The sequence below is a fragment of the Catharus ustulatus genome, chromosome 8 (genome assembly GCF_009819885.2).
Source record: "Catharus ustulatus isolate bCatUst1 chromosome 8, bCatUst1.pri.v2, whole genome shotgun sequence".
NCBI lineage: Eukaryota > Metazoa > Chordata > Aves > Passeriformes > Turdidae > Catharus > Catharus ustulatus.
The window spans coordinates 2,533,588-2,553,114 of record NC_046228.1 but is presented as its reverse complement, the minus strand read 5'-3'; the positions used below and the strand labels follow the sequence as shown (position 1 = coordinate 2,553,114).

The 19,527-nt window shown below is 42.7% G+C and overlaps 1 protein-coding gene across 2 annotated transcripts in view; it reads left to right on the top strand.

Moving 5' to 3' along the window:
- Positions 1–19,527, top strand: part of DOCK1 (dedicator of cytokinesis 1) — a 246,904-nt gene that overhangs the window by 54,465 nt on the left and 172,912 nt on the right. For both annotated transcript variants that reach the window (XM_033065521.1, XM_033065520.1), the window contains exons 23-27: positions 2,004–2,112; positions 9,981–10,051; positions 11,740–11,846; positions 17,630–17,757; positions 19,252–19,347. In XM_033065521.1, the coding sequence (XP_032921412.1) occupies positions 2,004–2,112; positions 9,981–10,051; positions 11,740–11,846; positions 17,630–17,757; positions 19,252–19,347 (511 nt within the window). The remainder of the gene's footprint in view (positions 1–2,003; positions 2,113–9,980; positions 10,052–11,739; positions 11,847–17,629; positions 17,758–19,251; positions 19,348–19,527) is intronic.

Genomic DNA, 19,527 nt, shown 5'->3' with positions numbered 1-19,527 from the left:
GTTGGTATAAGTTTCACCTCTCTAATCTGTTCAGGGGGACACTGAAATCCATTATGGAAATGGGGACTTAACAAGTTTTTTATCCTGCATAACCCCCAGTTTTAGCCTAAAAGGGGAATAGAACTGTGTACAGCCAAATAACACAATTTAGTGGTTTGGGGTTTTTTTCTGTAATATTTATTTCCTCTGTGTCCAGGTTAAAATAAACTTCTTTCATATCTGGTGCTTCCAAAGGTTTATGAGCACAGCATTAAAAATGATACACATTAACTTCAGTGTAAAGCAGCAGGAGCATCCTGAACTCCATGTTCATACCAAGAAAAACTCATTTCCAGCTGCACTATGTGATCCATCATGATGGAGCTTTAGATGGGATATTGGGAAGGAATTGCTGGCTGGGAGGGTGGCAGGGTTAGCACAGGGTGCCAGATTTGCTGTGGCTGCCCCTGGATCCCTGGCAGTGCCCAGGCCAGGTTGGAGCAGCCTGGGACAGTGGGAGGTGTCCCTGCCATGGCAGGAGTGAGACTTGATGGGATTTAAAATCCCTCCCCACCCAAACCTTTCCATGGTTCTGGGATCTTGGAACATGAAGAAGTTGTACAAGGATGAAATTCTCTTTGAGCTGCAGACCACATTCAAAACCTTCCTACTGGGTTTAATTCCAGGAGAAAATAGAGGAAGGTAAAAGGGACTTGAGCTCTTGCTGGGAGCTGCTCTAAAGGGTTTTGGTGTTTGGGGGGATCAGAGCCAGTGGAACCAGGGAGGGCTTTGAAGCCCTGATGCTGTTGTTGGATGAGGCAATCAGAGCTGACAGAGTCAAGGTGGGGTTTAACTGGGGAGAGGAGTCATGGGATGGTTTGGGCTGGAAGGGACCTTGAACTCATCCCATCCCAGCCCTGCCATGGGCAGGGACACCTCCCACTGTCCCAGGCTGCTCCAAGCCCTGTCCAGCCTGGCCTGAGGTCCATGTGATGTTTCTAACTCCCTGTTTAGATTTAATCTGGATTCCAGATCCCTTTTTTGGTCATGTTAAGTCTGAATAACCGTGGTGTGGGTGAGTCCCACGTGCTGCCCAAGGAGGGCAGGGTTCTCAAGGATGCTGTTGTCATCTCCCCCTCACTTTGCAGTGAGGACTGTGCCATCCTACACCTGAGTCAGGGCTGCTCCTGCATTTAAAACACTCCAGGGAGTTCCAGGCACACTCATTGTACCAGTGGCCCAAGTTCTTCACCTTGGCTGTATTTTCTTGGCCTCTGGTGTTGCTCAGGTGCCTCTGTGCAGTTTTTATCCCCTGAAAGGATTAGAGAGGAGGCAGTGGGCAGCTCAGTTCTGAGCAATCTGCCTGAAGGCACAGGGACCTTGCTCCTGAGGCTGAGCTGGGGCTGAGTCATTGCTCTGTGTCAGCTGTGCTGACTCCATGGGAAACTGAGCCTGAAATTAGTGCTGAAACACAATTTAACCTCAGTGCTTCCTTCCCACAGAAAAAAAACCCAACATCTTTTTAGCGAAAACAGGGTCGATGGGTTTTTTCTGTCTTTCTTTCCCAGAGTTTAAGGTCACTCACCTTAGGCCACTGGTGGATTTTAATGATTGCTGGCAAGTTGTCTGGCTGCTTTCTGGCTCCATCAGCACAGAGCTGCCTGGCCAGGGTCCTGCCAGACGTCTGCAGGGTGCAGGGGCTGTCCCAGGGCTGCGTGGGCACAGGGAGCTGGGGCAGTGCTCAGGGATTCATCCAGCACTGCTGCATGTGCCATTTCACACAGACAGCTTCACAGTAAAAACCCCTTCTTCCTGCTGGCCCAGCCTGGCCAGTCTGTCTTGTCTTGAGGTTTTTTTTTTGTGGAAGAAAGCTCTTGATTTGGTGAAGAAAGTTGTACAAATTCTTGAAAAAATGTAAGACTACAATTGGCCATGTGTCAATTTATTGTCAAAAAAACCCACCAGATTTTTTTAACCAGTATTTCCATTGTGGTTTGTGCTGATGAAACCTCATTCTTTTTCAGGCTGTATGAAAACAAGGGAGAAGCAGACTTCAGGGAGTCTCTGCTGCAGCTCTTTAAGTCCATCAATGAGATGATGAGCAGCAACTCTGACCAGACTGTCATAGTGAAGGTTTGTGCTTCCCACATCTCCAGTTCTGCCTCCTAAACCACAATAATCACTCTCTGAAGTATTTGCTATGTTTGGGCTTAAAAACTGCCTTTGATTTAAGCAAAGTTCATTCTTGGTGTTTCTGCTGTGGGTTTGTGGCTGTGTAAAGAACTTTCTTGAACAAATAAATTTATGGAATTCTAGAATTGTTTAAGTTGGAAGAGACATCTAAGATCATGGAGTCCAACCTTTAATTGCTTCAAAAATCTCACTTTTATTTTAAATAGTGGACTTACTTTGGGTTCAGTGATATTTGGCTTTAACCATAATATTGAGGTGTTTTTAAGGCATTATATATAAGATGCTGATGACAGTGATGCATTTATTTATCTCTGAGGCTGCTCAGGAACTTCAGTCTAGGATCTTAAGCCCTATTACATATTATAATGAGCAAATTAGTGAGTGAGACTGGAAGCTGCACCTTTCATCCCTTAGACCTTTTCTAGTATTTCTTTAAAAACAGCATCTGTTTTTAGTAACAATGGCTCATGCAGTTGGGGGCCCAAATGGTGCTGATAGCAAAGAGCAAAGGCTCTGAATTGTGGGACTGGTAGATTTTGGTATCCAGAGGAGGCTGGATACACAAGTTAGTGCATCTTTTTCATCATGGAATACTATAGAGACTGCCCTAAATGTGTTTGATAAGCTGCACCTTGAACTCCTCCTTGTGCTTCCAACTAGTTTACAAACAAGATAAAATTCCTGACCCAGCCCTGCTGAATCAGTTGAGAGATGATCAAGGGGCTGAGATTTGGGGAAAGATTTGGGGACACTTGGACTCTTCCTGCTCAGGTGGTTGCAAAGTCAGAGAGTGGCAAATCCCTGTGCCAGTGGAAGAAGTTCCTGGAGGAGTCCAGCAGGAAAAGTCCTGAGTGAAAGCCCCCAGTCCTTTGTAGCTGAGCTCTGGGGCTCCTGATGCCATGCTGAGCACACAGCAAAAAGAGATAGTGGGGATAAAGCAGCTGAGGAGGAATATTTTATGTAGAGAGGCTGAGACTGGATCATCTGATAACAGAATAGGGTTATTACACATTTCAGGGAAGCTGTATTTTCATTTCATTGCCAGAGCATCTGTCCTGAATGGAAATGGGCAGTTGGAGGCTGAGGCTCAGAATGTGCTGTCTGGGGTTTTACAAACAGGGAGCTTGCAGATTGCAGGAGTGCAGTGTGAGATTTCTGTTCCTGAGACTCCAGGCCCTGCTGCAGGAAGGCAGATGAACTTGAGAAAAAAGCTAAAAATGGATTTGGTTGTGTTCACCTGAGATGCAGGAAGGAAAACTTCCTAACAAGGACTGGAGAGATGCCACCAGGAGTGGCTCAGGTTCAGAGCTCCTGTCTGTGGCTGTAGGGTGGCAGATGAAGCTCTGAGGGATGAGCCAGTGTGGGGTTAAGTGTGCTTGAGGATGCTTTTCAGAAGCCTTGACAGCCTTTCTTTCATTATTTATTGCTTTCATCTCCTCTGGACTCCAATTAGTGAGCTCTTAGAACACATAATTGTTACTATTGGCTTTTTGCAGCTTGTGAAATTGCTTTTATGAAGTTCAGGTATTCACTGGAGCTTTGCAGTGTGAGCACCAGGCAGAAATGTGTTAAATGGGTTAAAGAGATGCAGGAGGTTGGGAATGCTGCACCCTCCCAGCAGGTGGGACACTGATATCCTGTGCTCTGGGATTTGTACAGAGGGCAGGCACTTGCTGCCTTCCTTAGGAGGGAGTTAAAAGGAAGAAAAGGATTTTTTTTCTTTTTTTCTGAAGTTCCAGGGAGTTGTGGAGGCAGCCAGGGCAGCATTAAATGGTTATTTTAAATTTGACTGGTACTACTTCAGCTATGGATTTTTGCAATAAATAGGTGAAATTCCATATGATCTTGGAATGTGGTTTGAGCAGAGCTTTACTAGCACTGAAACCTCTTGCAGCACTCTACTGGTGCTTATACCTCATTTCTATTGCCTTTTATGTACTCAAATGTGTTGGAATCAAAATGTTGAGGTGCAGGAATGACTAAAACTCACTTTCACCCCAGGCTATAACCAGTCCTGTGGGTTTGAATTTGGGAAGGTGAACTGATAAAAATTAATGGGTTCAAAACAACACAGAAGTTTGGGTTTTTTTAGTTAGTTAAATAAATTTTTTAGGGATTTTTTTTTTGTTTCAGTGTGGTCTGCTGTGTAGACATTTCAGGGCTGCCTTTCCCAGTTTTTTAAGGTGTGGAGGTGTCCAAGCTGGAGAGGGAAATCCAAGCAGTGATTTGAGCTGACATGTTGTGGTTGTTCTGTCAGTAACAAAAATTCTCTTCATGCTCAATGGCAGTGGGCAGCAGCAATGGCTTGGGAAGGGGAGGTCCCAGTTTGTTTTCCAAGCATCAGTTTGACTTTGAGGGTTAAACCTGATAAAATAAGGTGAGCAGCATTTGGAGTGTGCATGCATTTTTAATGGTTACAAGTGTACTGAGCCTTCCTGAGTTTTTTCCTGTTTTCTGCTAATTGGTGCATGATAATTATTTCCTTAACCTTCTCCTGCTGAAGTGTGAGCTCAGCTGGAGCCTGGCAGTGATGTCTGAAGTGTGGAGAAAAATGCAGATATTCCTTAGTCAGGGATTCCTGCCTCTCTTGGGAGGCAGGGGGAGCTGGACCAGCAGGGCCCCTCTGATGTTTGCTGTTCTGATTTTGTTCAGGATGGCTGGGAAAAGGCTGAGTGATCAGAATGAAGGAGGTGTGAGCACTTTGTGTGGATCAGATCATCCAGTGTGTGTGGCCACAGACAGCTGGAGTGGAAGAGGAGATAATTTTTAATGTGAATTCTCCTGTGCCTGTGTGTTTTAATAATTCTGGTCACACTCCTAACACATTTCTCAGTGTCCACTCTGTGCTTTAATATTCAGCATTTATTGCTAAAGCCACAGAAAAGTATTTAAATCAAGGCAAGGAAATAGAAGGTGCCTGAGGAGAAAACAAAAGACTGTGTTTAATCTGCAAGGCTTTTCCAAAAGGTGGAATTCTTAATAAACATCACTTCAGATTAGCTGAGTAACAAAATGCAACTGTGGACTGAGGTTTGTGTCTCTTAGAATCCATGTGGGAAATATCTCCAGAAGATATTTATTTGTGATGATGCTTTGGGCTGCTTTACACTGAATTAACTGCTTTAGTTTATGGGCTGAATAACTGCTCTAGGCTGGGACAAATCTAAAATGGAGTTTAGGTGTTCCTGGGTATTGTTTGATCCAGCTGCTGACTGGGCTTAATTAGGTTTGGGTGAGTTTAATGGAATGGCACCCAAGATAGTGCTGGGGTGCAAGGGAGGTGCTTTGTTGAATGGCACAAAAGATGAAAATTAACATTAAAATAATGTTCTCAAGTGGAGTCAGGTAAAACAAATTTATTGCTTTGTCAAACAAAAGAGTTCAGAAGAATATCCTGTATTTGGCACAGGGTTTTTGTGCTTAATTTGGAGGCCAGGCGTGCTGATGGAAACGAATGGCTTTGGAAAATGACAGTTTTAAATTAAGGATTTTTTGCTTTTATGGACTACAAAGAGCTGAACTTAAACCCCAGAAAAAAGCTGTGGTGTTCTGCACAGAATACATTTTGTTTAATACTTTGCAAATGTCATTTGGTCAATCGAATGACAACCTTAAGTTAGTTTTTTTTTTTAAACAGCTGCTGCAAAGAAGCTTTTGTGACACCTTTTTTTTCCATTCCATTTATAAACCCAAGAATGGGATAATTTTCCATTATTGCAGGATTCTTTTTTTGTCCTGCTTTCTTTTCACTCACCAGTGACCTACTGTAATTATCACAGAGGTGAAATCACTTTTGTATTAAGAGATCTCTCAATATTCTCAACTAAAAGTAAATGAGTAAAACTCATTTTTCTGTTATCCAAAATTAGCAAGGTTGCCCTGTCTTATTTTAATGTGCTTTTATTTGCCTGATGACACAAAGAAAAGGCTTTTACTTGTCTTCTCATCCTTTTGTGAAGAAAATAAAAACTCCAGAAATTCCCTTGAAAAACAAGTTTTCCTGGTGGTTTTAGCCACTTTCTGTCCCAGTAAATAAATGAAGCTTACTCTTATTTAAATACTCAAGTGTCAAAGTGAAGTTGTTTGAGGCTTGATGTTTTCCCCACACAGCAAAAAAAAATTGTAGGAGAAATTCCTTTCAGAGAATCAAGATAAATAATTCAGATAAACTTTTAGTCACAGAAACTCCTTGAACTTTTAGATGTGGGCAATGTGCTAATTTTCCTCTTGGTAGATCCCATTCTTTACCCATTTTTGTCTCATTAAACCTGTCTGGAAATGAACTATCAGTGAGAAAAGGGCAGTGCAGGGGACTCTTCATTGATGTACAGAGGTGCTACAGTTGGGAATAACAATTCTGCTCCTGATCTTACTGATTCTGGCCTTTTTGAAAGGTTTTTTTTCCCCCTCAACACTGAGTTTGTTCCTTCCACAAATGTGATTTCCCTGCCAGCTCTGCACAAGTTTAGGAGAACTGTTAAATCAGTTCAGAGGATATTCTCTGTTGGGAATAACAATTCCATTTACACCTGATCTTACTTATTCTGATTTTTTTTACCACATCTGAAGGGTTTTTTTTTCACTCAAATAATCTTTTGGTACCCAGACTGCATTTGCTCCTTCCACATAAAAGTCATTTGGCTGCCACTTGAGGAGAAGTTCAGGAGAACACAATTAGCTGTGAAATCATTAGAAGCCCATCAATGAATTTATCTGAGAGGTTGCAGAGGGTCCTGCTCCAGACAGAGCTGCTTGGGATGATTTAGGGAATAAGTTGCAATTAGTCCCTGAAAGGATAAATCCTGGGAATTGCTGTCCCCTGCATTGGCTGTGCAGAGAGCTGTGGCCATCAATTATTACTTAATTTATTCCATTTAAGGCAAAGCTTTGACTTTTCTGGCCCTGATGATTTTCACTTAGTGAGTTGTGGTTCTTGGCCCAGTTAATTGCCTTTTCCCCATTTTTTCAAGGTATCCTTGAGGCACTGAGCAGCTCCATGGCTTCTCTTGTGTCAGCTCATGGTTCTTCCCATACTTTGTATGGAATAATTCCTTTTACAGATCTGATGTTCATGAAATTAATGTGAGTTTGTGTGGCTGGGATGTGGAGGATGAGCCACAACATCCAGAGTGCTCAGAGTTGGCTGCAGGCTGCCATGGCCTGCTGATGTCATGCTGAGCCATGTGAATCACACAAAAATAAAATCCCAATAACACCCCACAGCCACACAACAGTGAGTGTAGAGGAAACTCAGCTCAGGGAGAATTTATCCATTATTCATGGGCTCATTGCTGCTCTCACTCCTTTTCATCCTTCCCCTTTGCTGCTTTATTTGTGTGCTTTGTAGTACTGGAAATGAGTGATTTTGTAACTTGATAAGGGTGGGAATAATTTGTCACTGGTTTTGCACAAAGAGAGAAGCCCCTTTGGGCAGTCAGGTTTTTATTGCAGCCCAGCTTGAAGCTGTGTGTAATTATTGAGTGCGTGTGTGAGACTGATCTTGCCAGCTTTGGGTGTGCTCCTCGTGTGATCACAGGGAAATGACTGCAAAATCCTGCCCGAGTGAACATTAACATTCCTCAGTATTAATGCTGGTTGGAATTTTCAAGTGCTTAATTCCTGTGTAACCATGGAATTAAGATTTTGGGCTTAGTTTGCTCTGTTGCTTCTTGTGAAAATGAGGAATTGGAATCTTTGTCCAATGCTGATCAAGAGTGAAAAGTAATTAATTGAATTTCTTTAAATGGGAGGGAAAAGACAAACAAACCAGATGCCTGTTTGTTTTTTCCTGATGTTATATGGCAAGACAAGAGCAGGGTTTTTTTTTTTTTTTTGGTGGATTTTTTTTTTTTTGGTCTACTGAATTTCATATTCCTCATTTATGCATTGCAGTGTCCTGGGAATAACCAGCATTGCAATGGAGCTACTGCTCACAGAAAATCTCCTTCACTGCAGCTTGAACAGAGCAAGATCTACAGCAAGAGCTGCTCTTCTAGATGATTTAATACCAATAAAAAATTATTTCAGTGGCCTTTTGGCTTACATAGATACAGATTTAATCATGGGGCTGCACAACCTCATAGTCTGATCATCTTGTCACATAATCGAGCCAGCTGAGGTGGGAAATTGGAAAATATACTTTCACAATCTTCTTTAAATCTCCAGAATTAAACTTTAATTGGTTTGTCCATAAAGCAGACCCTCAGTTGCTGCTAATTGTTGCAGCTAGGAGCTGTAAATGGCTGTTGTAAATAGTTTTACCCCACAGTAGTTCATGGGAGCCATTCAAGTGTTAATTTTTACACCGGGTGTGAAATTTTAATTCAAGATATAAAATGCAAGCTCTCTTTTAAGATGTGTTACTAAACATTTATGGCTCCATGCATGTGAATGATCAGCAAATAAACCTCAGTTGCTGCCTGTGGTTCCTGCTGGTCATTAGAGCCTCATCCAGCACAGAATTGTCCTTCTGCAGAATCCAGAGTCCTTGCAGCAGGTGTGGGGGTGTTTGATCCAGCTTGACAGCTTCAGTGCATTGTCACTGAGAATTGGATGGTCCAAAATCTGCATCCAGCCCAGGGACAACGTGGGGGTTCCCTTTGGAGAGGGGTCTTGGCTTTGGTGGCCTCTTGATGTTCTCCTTGGGTGTCTCCAAACCATTGAGTTGTTGTTTCTGGAGCTCTGGGGCTGGTGTGGAATGTCAGGGGAGCTCTTGGTAAAGGAGGGAGTGGGTTTGTGTTTGCTCAGGGAGATTGTTCTCCTTAGAAACCACTGGGGATGGAGAATGCCTGTGGACAAATTCTGGGGACAAATTTTTCAATAATTTTTTATTTCCCAATAATTTCTCACATCACACAGGGGGGCTGGCTTGGAAAGATCTTAAAATTCATCCAGTGCCACCCTGCCATGTCAGGGACACCTCCCACTGTCCCCAGTGTCCAACCCCAATGTCCAACCTGGCCCTGGGCACTGCCAGGGATCCAGGGGCAGCCACAGCAGATCTGGGAATTCCATCCCAGCCAGAGAACAATTCCTGCCCAAATCCCATCCCTCCCTGCCTCATTTCAGGCAAAACTACAAACAGTTTTGTTATTGTTATCAAACAATTCCACTGAATCAATAAAACACAAGGTAAGGCAGACAAAGTCTGGCTGTTTTCTGGTTTATATTTCAATTACTCTGAAATTTTTTTTTTTTTTTCTACTCTGGTGCTCAGTGCATGCAATAACTATGAATTGTTCCTAAGAAAAAAATGAAATGAGTAAAAATTCCTACAAACAGTTGAAATATTAAACATCTGCCTGTATCTTCTGAGCCCTTTCATGTGCTGTGCAGTGGCAGCTGTGAGTTCAAGGGGAATTGGGAAGAACCAGGGTTTCATGAGTGGCTACCAAGAATTTACTGCAGGGAAAAATGCTAATTAGGTTTTTTGTTTAATTTTTAAGTAGAGGAGTGAAAATTAAACCCAAACAACTCCAGCATGGCTGAGGAGGAGAATGACAAAGTGCTCAACAGAAGGTGGGGATAAAGGGATTAGAGGAACCAAAAGGTTTCTATAAAATGTTGGAAGGAGCTTATAAATCTCTAATTTTGGTCTAAGTTTCCCCAGTTTATGAACATTTCATGCCTCTCTTCTATTTTAAATCAGGTTAAAAGTTTAATTTTTGCTGAGTTTCAGCTCAAGTGTCACAGAATGTGGTGAAACCAAAGCCACCTCCTCGTGGGTGAATCTCTTCTTGCAGTCTTTGCATCACCTTTCAATTAATTAATTTTGCTAATTTGCGTTTTTTGGTTGTTTTTTTTTTTAGGGGGCAGCACTTAAATACTTGCCAGCAATTGTCAACGATGTGAAGTTAGTGTTTGATCCAAAGGAGCTCAGGTGAGTGGAGTTAATTAAGTGTGGGCTGTTAATTCTATATAAATATTTATAAAGATATATATAAAATATACACAAATATAAAAAATATGTATATAAATATGAAAAAATACACTATATATTTTTCTGTTACTACTATATGTATTTTATATATAGAAAATATTTAAAATATAGAAATTTATACTGAGACAGTGAAATATGGATCACTTGAGATGTTTTTTCCCTTTGGTTTTATTCCTTTTTTTTGGGCCTTGCAGGTATTTTAAGGGTTACACAAAGGGCATTATTTTTATTGAAAATAATGCCTAACAAATACCTGACAAACTTTGCAGTACAAACAATTAGCAAGAATTATTGATGAGGCAACTGCCATCAAATCTCTTAAACTGGACCATGATGTTTCACTCTTTCAAGTATAAACTTCATGTAAATAATAAAATAATAAATAATTCAGCGAGCCCTGTTGCTGGATCGATGTCTCAGCAGCTCATAAACACTGCAGTGTTGCTTGTAAATAAAAAAGGGCAATAAGAGGATGTTGAAGGGGGAAAAAAAAACAATGGGAAAACCAAATAAAAACTGGTATTTCAGGAGAAATTTTAGCTTAAATTGAAAAATACTACTTTTTTTTACATGGTTCTGTTACAAACTGAACAGATTTTAAATCTGTTTGCTGCACAAACCCTTCTAAATTTTGTCTGGTTTGATTTCTGTGGTCTTGATATTGTCAGAAGGAGGAAAAGAGATAAAATAGGGGTGAAAATAAATAAATATAATCTTAATCTAAAGTTCTGTGGCCTGAGGAGCCTGGCATTCACCTTCTGCTTGCCTGGATTGTGAAATGTTTTACATCCACACTTCTCTGGGCTTAGGAAGTGCAGATCTGTAGAGTTTCTGGACTAAATAATCATTTTGGTATGTGACAGCAAAATTCCTGGGAAAACAGAAAGGAAAATGCAGGACTTGGCCTATTTTACCCCACATATTACATTTTTTTTCTGTGCTATTACCAATATAAATTACAGTTAAATCCTGGGATTATTTAAATTGAGGATGACCCAAGATTTTGGAAAGGGATGCAAAATTACTGAAAAGTCTTGTCAGTATTAGGTGGGAGCTCAGCTGATGGGTGTGGTGGTACCTTGTCCTGAAATGTCCATTTCTGGGTTTTTTTAATTATCAGGTTTATTTTGGTAGCTTACAGTGTTAATTATCACTTTATTTTTGGCATCCATAATCACAAACGTGCTGATTGACATGAAACAAGGAAAAAAATTTTAATTATCAATTTTTTTTTGTTGGTAGCTTACAATACTATCCCCTTATTTTTGGCATCCATAATCACAAACGTGCTGATTGATGTGAGGCAAGGACAATTTGAGACCTAAAACCTTAAATGAAACACGACCAAAGAGTCCAAAACTGATATAAAAGGGAGGGGATAAAAGAAATGACATTGAAAGCTGAAGAAATTTTATGTTGTTGAGTATTCTTGTTGTCTGATTTTTTTTTAATGTATCAAAAAATTAGAGTTTGCTCTTTCGAACGCATAAAGCTGTGTGTGTCTGATCTTGGAGTGACTTTTTGATGCTTGTAAAGAGCCAGGGCACTGATTCTTTATTCCTGGCTGTTCTCCCATGGCTGGGGGGGGGAGTTTAATTAATTAATTAATTTTCCCTTTGTGTGTGCAGCAAGCTCTTCACTGAGTTCATCCTGAATGTGCCCATGAGCCGCCTGACCATCCAGAAGCTTTACTGCCTCATTGAGATCGTGCACAGCGACCTCTTCACCCAGCATGGTGAGCAGGCACAGCTCCAGCCCTGCTCCCCTGTCCCAGGCTGTTCCTCCTCCCTCCTGCCAGCCAGGTCCACTGCCCACCCTGGGCTGGGATTATCTTTTTATACTGTAAACATTATTTACAATTATCTTCCAATACCTATCACTTATATTGTACAGTCTGGTTCTGCTCTAAACCAATCTAAAAGTGCCAACATCACCCAAAAGGTGGTTGCTAGGAAGGAGAAAGAAGGACAGAACACACTCAAATTCCTCCATCCTGACCCCATGCCCTTATTATAAACAATCTTAAAAACCTACTTGTTCACCTTGTAATAATCTAACTTACACTCTACTTATTTTTTGTGACTTGTAATTCTTCATGTAAGGGTGGTAATTTTTCCCAGGGAGAGAAGTCCAAGGCACAGGGGTTCTGGGCTCTGTGCCAGGGCTCCTGAGCCCCTGCCTGGGTCTAGAACCATCCAGGGAAGCCAGAGGGATGTGCTGGGTTCTCCCACACCACTTATTAACCTATTAGAATTCTAATTTCCTAAAATGCTAGGATCTGTATAGGATCAGTCTTGTTCTGACGTAAAAATGTCAGCAGTGTCTCACTGGAGCCCTGTTTGGTCTCAGCATGGTCTCCCAGTAAGCTTCTTGGAGCCTCTGTTGAAAACAGTGCTGTGTTTTTAACCTTCACTAGAACTTGTTCTTCTACTCTGGCATCTGAATCTTTTACTTACTAAGAGCACTGCAGCTCACACTAAAACTTCCTGACTTACTTGTCCTAAAACTGAAATCTATACCTAAACTTATATTTGATCTTCTACTTTCACTCTGTGTATAGGTGGCTTGATATGCTTCAGTCCATCCAAGGGCTTTAATTCAGTCCCTGCACTCTGGGCTCTGCCTGAGGAATTCAGACAGGCTCTTGTCTCACTGACTCCAACACCTCAGGGCCTTCCATTGGGAGGACAAGGTGGAAAATCCCAAGCCAAGCTGGAAAAGCCCATCCAGTGCTACCCTCTGCCAGGCTGCTCCAATCCTCATCCATGGGAAAATCAGCAAAATCCTGATTGGAACTGCAGTGGTGAAGAAGTGAAAGTGCAGGATGATAACAAAACTTGCAGTTTATTTTAAAAGGGCACGAGGCAGCCACGTTGTTGGGCTCTGTTGTCACTTTGTGCTGGGGTTTATCAAAAATCCTGAATTCAGCTGTTGTGCTCAGTGGGAAATGCAGAGTTTTGATGTCCTCTCTGCCTTGAAGCTGTTCCCTGGCTGAAGGCAAGCAGCACACAAACCTTCCAGAGGGTGCTGCTCATCCATGCCTTATTTTCTGCTTTCCCATTAATGGGCCAGTGCAAGATAAGTTCAGGCACTTGTCCTACAGATTTCCACCTCTGAGGTGAAGCATTGATTCTTTTTCAGGCTGGCTGCAGGTTAAACTGGCCCAAACAAAATGTTTGTGTGCAGGAAAGGAAGGCAATGAGGGAGCCAATAGGGAGAGGAGATCTGGAAAGATTCTACTCTCAAATCACAAAAACTGAGACTGCTGACTGCTGATATAACAAGTTTTGCTGGTTCCAGTTTAAAAAATCTTGGTGGATTGGCATTGTGGTGGTTTTGTACCACTCTTACAATCTCTGAAAAAGTTCGCCACTTGTGTCACCGTGTGTAGAAATTTGATAGAAACAGCAAGTCCAGACTTTATCTTCACTTCTGGAATTGTTTGAAATATTCAGCCCTTAAGTGCTGGATTTTCAGCGAGTAAAAGGAGGAATGCAGGTGGAGTTGCTGGTGTTGGGGCCTGGGTAGAATGGTGTCCCCAAGAATCATTTGATGTTTCCTGGGTAGAGCTGTGTATCTGTGTTACTCATTTGCTTCCCTCATTCTCAGCTCACTGTAGTAATTTTCCCTTCTCTTGACTGCTCTCAGATTGCCAGGATTTGGGGCAGAAGTCAGTAATATCAGTAATATTTGGGGAGGAAGAAATGGAGATAAGTCAGATAAAAAAATAAATATAACACACCTGAGAAAGGCTGGAGGAACACTTGATGCATTTACCATTTTCATCTTTGCCCTCCCTTATTGAAGCAGCTCCATTTTCAGAGGGGGAGGCAGGACTTGTGTGTGCCTGGTTTGTTTTTTAAACAAACTGAGTCCCCAGCTCAGCCCTTGAGGTGCAGGGAATGGTGCAGTCCAGCACTGAGCTGCTGAGGAATTTAAATGGATCTGTGTTAATGGGAGGGTGATTAATCAGGGCCCAGGCCAGGATTGCTGACAGAACAGGATGCTTAATGACTCTGAGATGCTATCAGGAGGCTCCAAGCAGGGTTTTTCTGTCACTGCCTGTTAGGAGTGTCTGAAATCAGCAGCCTTGGGGCTGGGATGGGATTCCAGGCACCTGCACTGACCCAAACCACTCTGGGGGTTTTATTCAATAAACAAAGTGTGCCCTTAAGAGCTTCTCTTGCCATTGGTGTCACAGGACCCCAGACTGGTTTGGGTTGGGAGGGACCCCAAATCCCACCCAGAGACACCTCCCACTGTCCCCAGTGTCCAACCCCAATGTCCAGCCTGGCCTTGGGCACTGCCAGGGATCCAGGGACAGCCACAGCAAATCTGGGAATTCCATCCCAGCCAGAGAACAATTCCTGCCCAAAATCCCATCTGAATTTACCCAGTAATTCCCTGTGTCCTGTCCCTCCATTCCTTGTCCTCAGTCCCTCTCCAGCTCTCCTGGATTCCTTTAGGTCCTGGCAGGGCTCTGAGCTCTCCCTGGATCCTCCTCCAGCTGAGCACCCCCAGCTCTTCCTCATAGGAGGGGGTTCCATCCCTCTGATCCTCTCACCATAATTCTACATCATCATCTTCTGAAGTTTGTATCTGAAGCCTCAGTTGTGCTGGGAACCTTTCATAAACATTAAATTCACTTGAAAATGAATCAAACCCCTATCCACAGCCTTAAAATTCAGATTTTCCTGTCCCTTGCTCTGTGGGTTGGAGATCTTTACTGAAATGTTGTTGCCTGCCCTTCCTGCCTCTCACTGATCAGGAATTTTAAACTGATAGGGAATACTTTCATCTAAGCTGTCAACTAATCCTGGATCCTGTCACACAAATGAGATTTTTCTTTTCTAAAAGCAATATGCACTACAGGATTGTGGACTTAGGGAAGGTTGGCAAATGCACAGAAAATTTCATCAGCCTCTTTCTGGTGGAGCAAAAAAGGCTCTAATTCTGTGCTTTGAGAGGTCAAGGAAGATTTATTTGTGTCTCCAGAGGAATTAAAATTCAAAATACATGAATTTGTGAAGCTTGAAGGATTTGGGGTGAGAGGGGTGGGTGTGTGAAGCAGTTTGCTGAAGCATTTTGCTTTAGTGGTGGTGTTGAGTGATGGATGATTCATTGGGAAATCTGGAGTTTGGGACCTTGGATCAGAATGGAGTCTGGTGGTGGGGATTGTGTATCTTTAAAAATAAAATTTAAAACTACATTTTACATTTATTTTATTCATATTTATAAACACCAATATGAATAATTAGTGACTATATAAATAAATGTTTCCATACATAAGTAAATGCATATTTATAAATAACATTTATCCCTACCACCATATAATAACATAATATATATAACCTTATATATAATTTTTACTCCACTACTTAAAAATTAAACAAAAAGCCATGAATATAATTTTTCCCTGAGTGTGGAGCAGTTTAATAATAATTTAGTGGACATTTTCAGTGCTCATGGTTGGGAGTTAAATCAAGTGTCCTATCCCTGCAAACCTCAAGGTTCTGGTTTATGTAAACAGTGATTTGTCTGATTTGTTTTGTCCTATGGAGTTGTTTGGATTTGCTGTTGCTTTGTTTTCCAAATGACTTCCACTGATTGCCAAGTGAGCTGAGGAGCTGCTGCAGTTTGAAAGAAAATCCAGGGATTTTTCCATGAGGAATTGGAGTCTATTGAATATTAGTAAACAACACCCAGCATTTATGAGTTCTTATTGTTCAGTTGTGACTCAACTCACAAGCTGTGAAGTGGAAATGAAGTTACTGAGCACAGGTTAAATTTTTTTGGCTACATGAACATAATGAACCATGAAATAAATGCATTTATCAGTGCCCCAAGAAACAAAATGTTTTTATGGCACAAATTTCTGGTGTGTATTCACCTTCAGCAGAGCTCCTGTGTCTGTTCATTGAAGGCTTTCCTTGGGAGCTGCTAATTGATAATTCCTGCTGAGCATCCTTTGGTACAGATGAATTTTGGGTCTTGAATTTGAGGAATTCACCACGGGCTGGACTTTGCTGTGAGCAGATGTGGAATTATCATTGTCTGTGATCAGTGTGCAGCAGATCCTGAGCTGGAAGGGTTCTGGACCAAGAAGATTCCCCATTAATCTGGGCTGGGAGGTGTTTGTGGCAGGCAGGGTGCTGAGGGTTCCCCTTTCCTCCTCTGTGCTTCCAAGTCATCAGTGCAGAGTCAGCTCAGTGTTTTCCAAAATAATTCACAGCAAAGATGGACTGAAAATCTCCTCTCCCTGCAGGGGATGTCACAGCACTGGGCTGGGTGAAGCTTCACAGACTCAGGGAATGGTTTGGGCACCCAGTGCCACCCCTGCCATGGCAGGGACACCTCCCACTGTCCCCAATGTCCAACCTGGCCTTGGGCACTGCCAGGGATCCAGGGGCAGCCACAACAAATCTGGGAATTCCATCCCAGCTCCTCCCCACTCTCCCAGCCAGGAATTCTTTCCCAATATCCCATCTACATCTACCCACTGTGAGCTTAAAGCCATTCCCTGTGTCCTTCACTCAATATTCTCTCCTGCCAGGGAGTTGTGCAGACCCAGAAGATCCTTTTCTCCTGGCTGAGCCCCCCCAGCTGCTCCTCATCCCCCTTGGGATGATTTTGTGGAGTTCCCAGCCCATTTTGTTCCCCCCCTGTTTCTCTCCAGCCCCAGGTGGGATGTGAGGAGCCCTGGCAGCTGCACCCAGGGGACCAGAGTGTTCTGTGCTGGTTGTGTAACTGCAGAGCAAGCACTGTGACAAATCAATTTGTTTTCCCTTTCTCACAAATGCAGCCTGGCTGCCTCCCCCATTGATCAGAGCAGCCCCAGCCAGTGGAGCTCAGAGGTGGCTCAGACACCAAACTGATCTCTGCCCCCTCCCTGCCATGGGGCTTGGCAGGGCTGGGAGACATTCTCAGCCCTCTAATTAGGGGCTTTTTCAGTTATTAAACACTGATTCACCTTGCAGGCTCTGCAAAGACAGGTTCTGTGCCTTTCCTGGAGTGCTCAGCTGCTGGGATTTGGGGTTCTTCCCCTCCCCTGCATTTGGGGACAGCTCATATTGCACCCCCCTCTGCCTATGGGGCTTTGCTTCACCTGCTGTTGCTTTTCCATGTTAGTCCAAAATTCAGGGAGCAACGTATCAGGGAGCAATGAAGATTCCCAAATGCACAAGGGTGTGTTCACAGAGCAAATCTGCAGAACAAGCTGCTCACTGGGCTGACACTTCTATGGGTAATTAGTAATTAATTTTGACCTGGTGATTCCCTCCATGTAGGAACAGTCTGAGTACTTGAGCAAGGAAGGAGGATTTTTTCTTTTTTTAATAAGAACAAATGGTCAAAGGTTAGAGAGTTCAGAGGCAGAAGTTTTTAAGGTGAGGTTTTGGTTGAAAAGCTGGAAGTTAATTTATTTTTCCTGATATTTTTATTGTGTCTTATGTAAGCACTGAAGCACATCAGCCTGAAGGCCCTGAAAACTGTGTTTGTAACCTCATGTTTTGTGTGCAGACTGCAGGGAAATCTTGCTGCCAACAATGACAGACCAGCTCAAGTATCACTTGGAGAGACAAGAAGATTTGGAGGCTTGCTGCCAGTTGCTGAGTAACATCCTGGAAGTGCTCTACAAGAAAGACGTGGTGAGTGTGGGGTGGCTCTGTGATGAGTAACACTTGACAGAAATTGTTTTAGTAATGGGAATTAAGCAGGTAATTCCTGAAGCTTTAGGTTTTTAAATGTTTCTTTTATATAACATCCTAACCAGCCTGTTCTAACTCTGTTTTCCAGTGATGAGGATGTGTGGTGTGGCATCTCACACATCACATCCAGCACAGCTCTTGTTGTTTCTGAGGCACAGCCAGTACAGCTTTTCTGGTTAGGCAGTGAATAAATAATTATCCTTAGGAGTTCAACCTTCCTCACTGACTGTGCCTGGCCTCTTCCAGGTGGAAAATGCTTTGTTTTGGTGATTTTTCTTTTCTCCCATGGGCATTTTGGGAAATGTGCATTTGAGTTGTATTGTGGCTGACATTGTTCCCAGACATGCAGCATGTGTAATACCCTTTTTTTTTTAATTTTTTTTTTGCATAATAGTCTCCTTTTTGCTTTCTCTTGACCTCAACAAGCACACAAATATTGGTGCTCTGCCAGAGAGCTGCAGTGATTTGATGTTCTCCTAAAATTTGGGCTGCTGCTGCCTGACCCTTCAGTGCTGTGTGGAATCATGCACTAATTCAGCTGGAAAGGACCCCAGGGGTCAGCTGCTCACATCCTCTCTGGCATCTTATTTAATTTTGTTTTTTTGGGATTTTTGTTTGTTTTTGGGAGTAGCTCTGTGTGGCTATTTCAGAGAGGGGGTCATTTCACAGGAGGAATTTGGTTCTGGCAGCCTGGCTGCTCCTGCCACTCTTTCTTGGCTGCTTTTCTCTCTCTGGTGGGAGCTCACCTGCAGCTCCACCCTCTCCAGTCTGATCCTGGCAGCAGGATCAGTTCCTGGGGGGCTTTGTGCTGGTGATGGATCGTCCTTCAAATATGCAAATGTGTTTTTCATCCATAAAATAAAAGATGGGAGCAAAGCTCATCTGTTTCTTGCTCCTTGTTGTGTTTTTGGCTGCATTTTTTGCCCATCATTCTGTGTGAGGTTTCTGGACTTGTCCTTAAAAGCTGCTTGGAATAAATATTTAAATTTAACTCTTTCAGAAGTAGTGGTGGATGGCTTCTAATACTCACTGAAATTGGCAGTTCCTTAATGAGAGTTTTGCTTTGCTTTTCTCTTCCTTTTAATTGAGCTTTTGCAGAACAGCCCCCTCCCCATCTGGTAATGCCTGTGAGGGTTTGATGTTGGAAAAATGACTTGGGGGAAGAAAATTAATGGGTAACTAAATGTCATAGGCTGCATTTCCAGGGTCTTGGCTTTTCATTGACATTGTAACAGCACATTTTAATTTATCAGTAACACATGTCACCAAAATAACACTTGGTTAAAGTGGGAAACCCATTCCCTCTTTTGATGGACAGCAAGTGATGTTTTATTTAATTTTCACCAGACAGGTGGGTTGAAAAGCAACACAGATGGTTCAGTTGTGCTGGTGTCTGCTGTTTGTAGTTATCAGTGATTTATTCCTTGTCCTCAGGGCCCCACACAGCGCCATGTCCAGATCATCATGGAGAACCTGCTGAGGACAGTGAACAGAACTGTGATTTCCATGGGACGGGACTCTGAGCTCATTGTGAGTAAACTCAACACCTCTGTCACATCTTCCTCAACCTGCCTGTAATAGGATTGCAATCCCAGGTGACCCAAAGCAATCAAAACCTCTTCTCTGTCTGTGTGTGTGTGTGCTCAGGAAACTGCAAAGCACTGCCTGGGAAGAGCAAAAAAAAAACAAACCAAAGAGCTTCAAAAATAT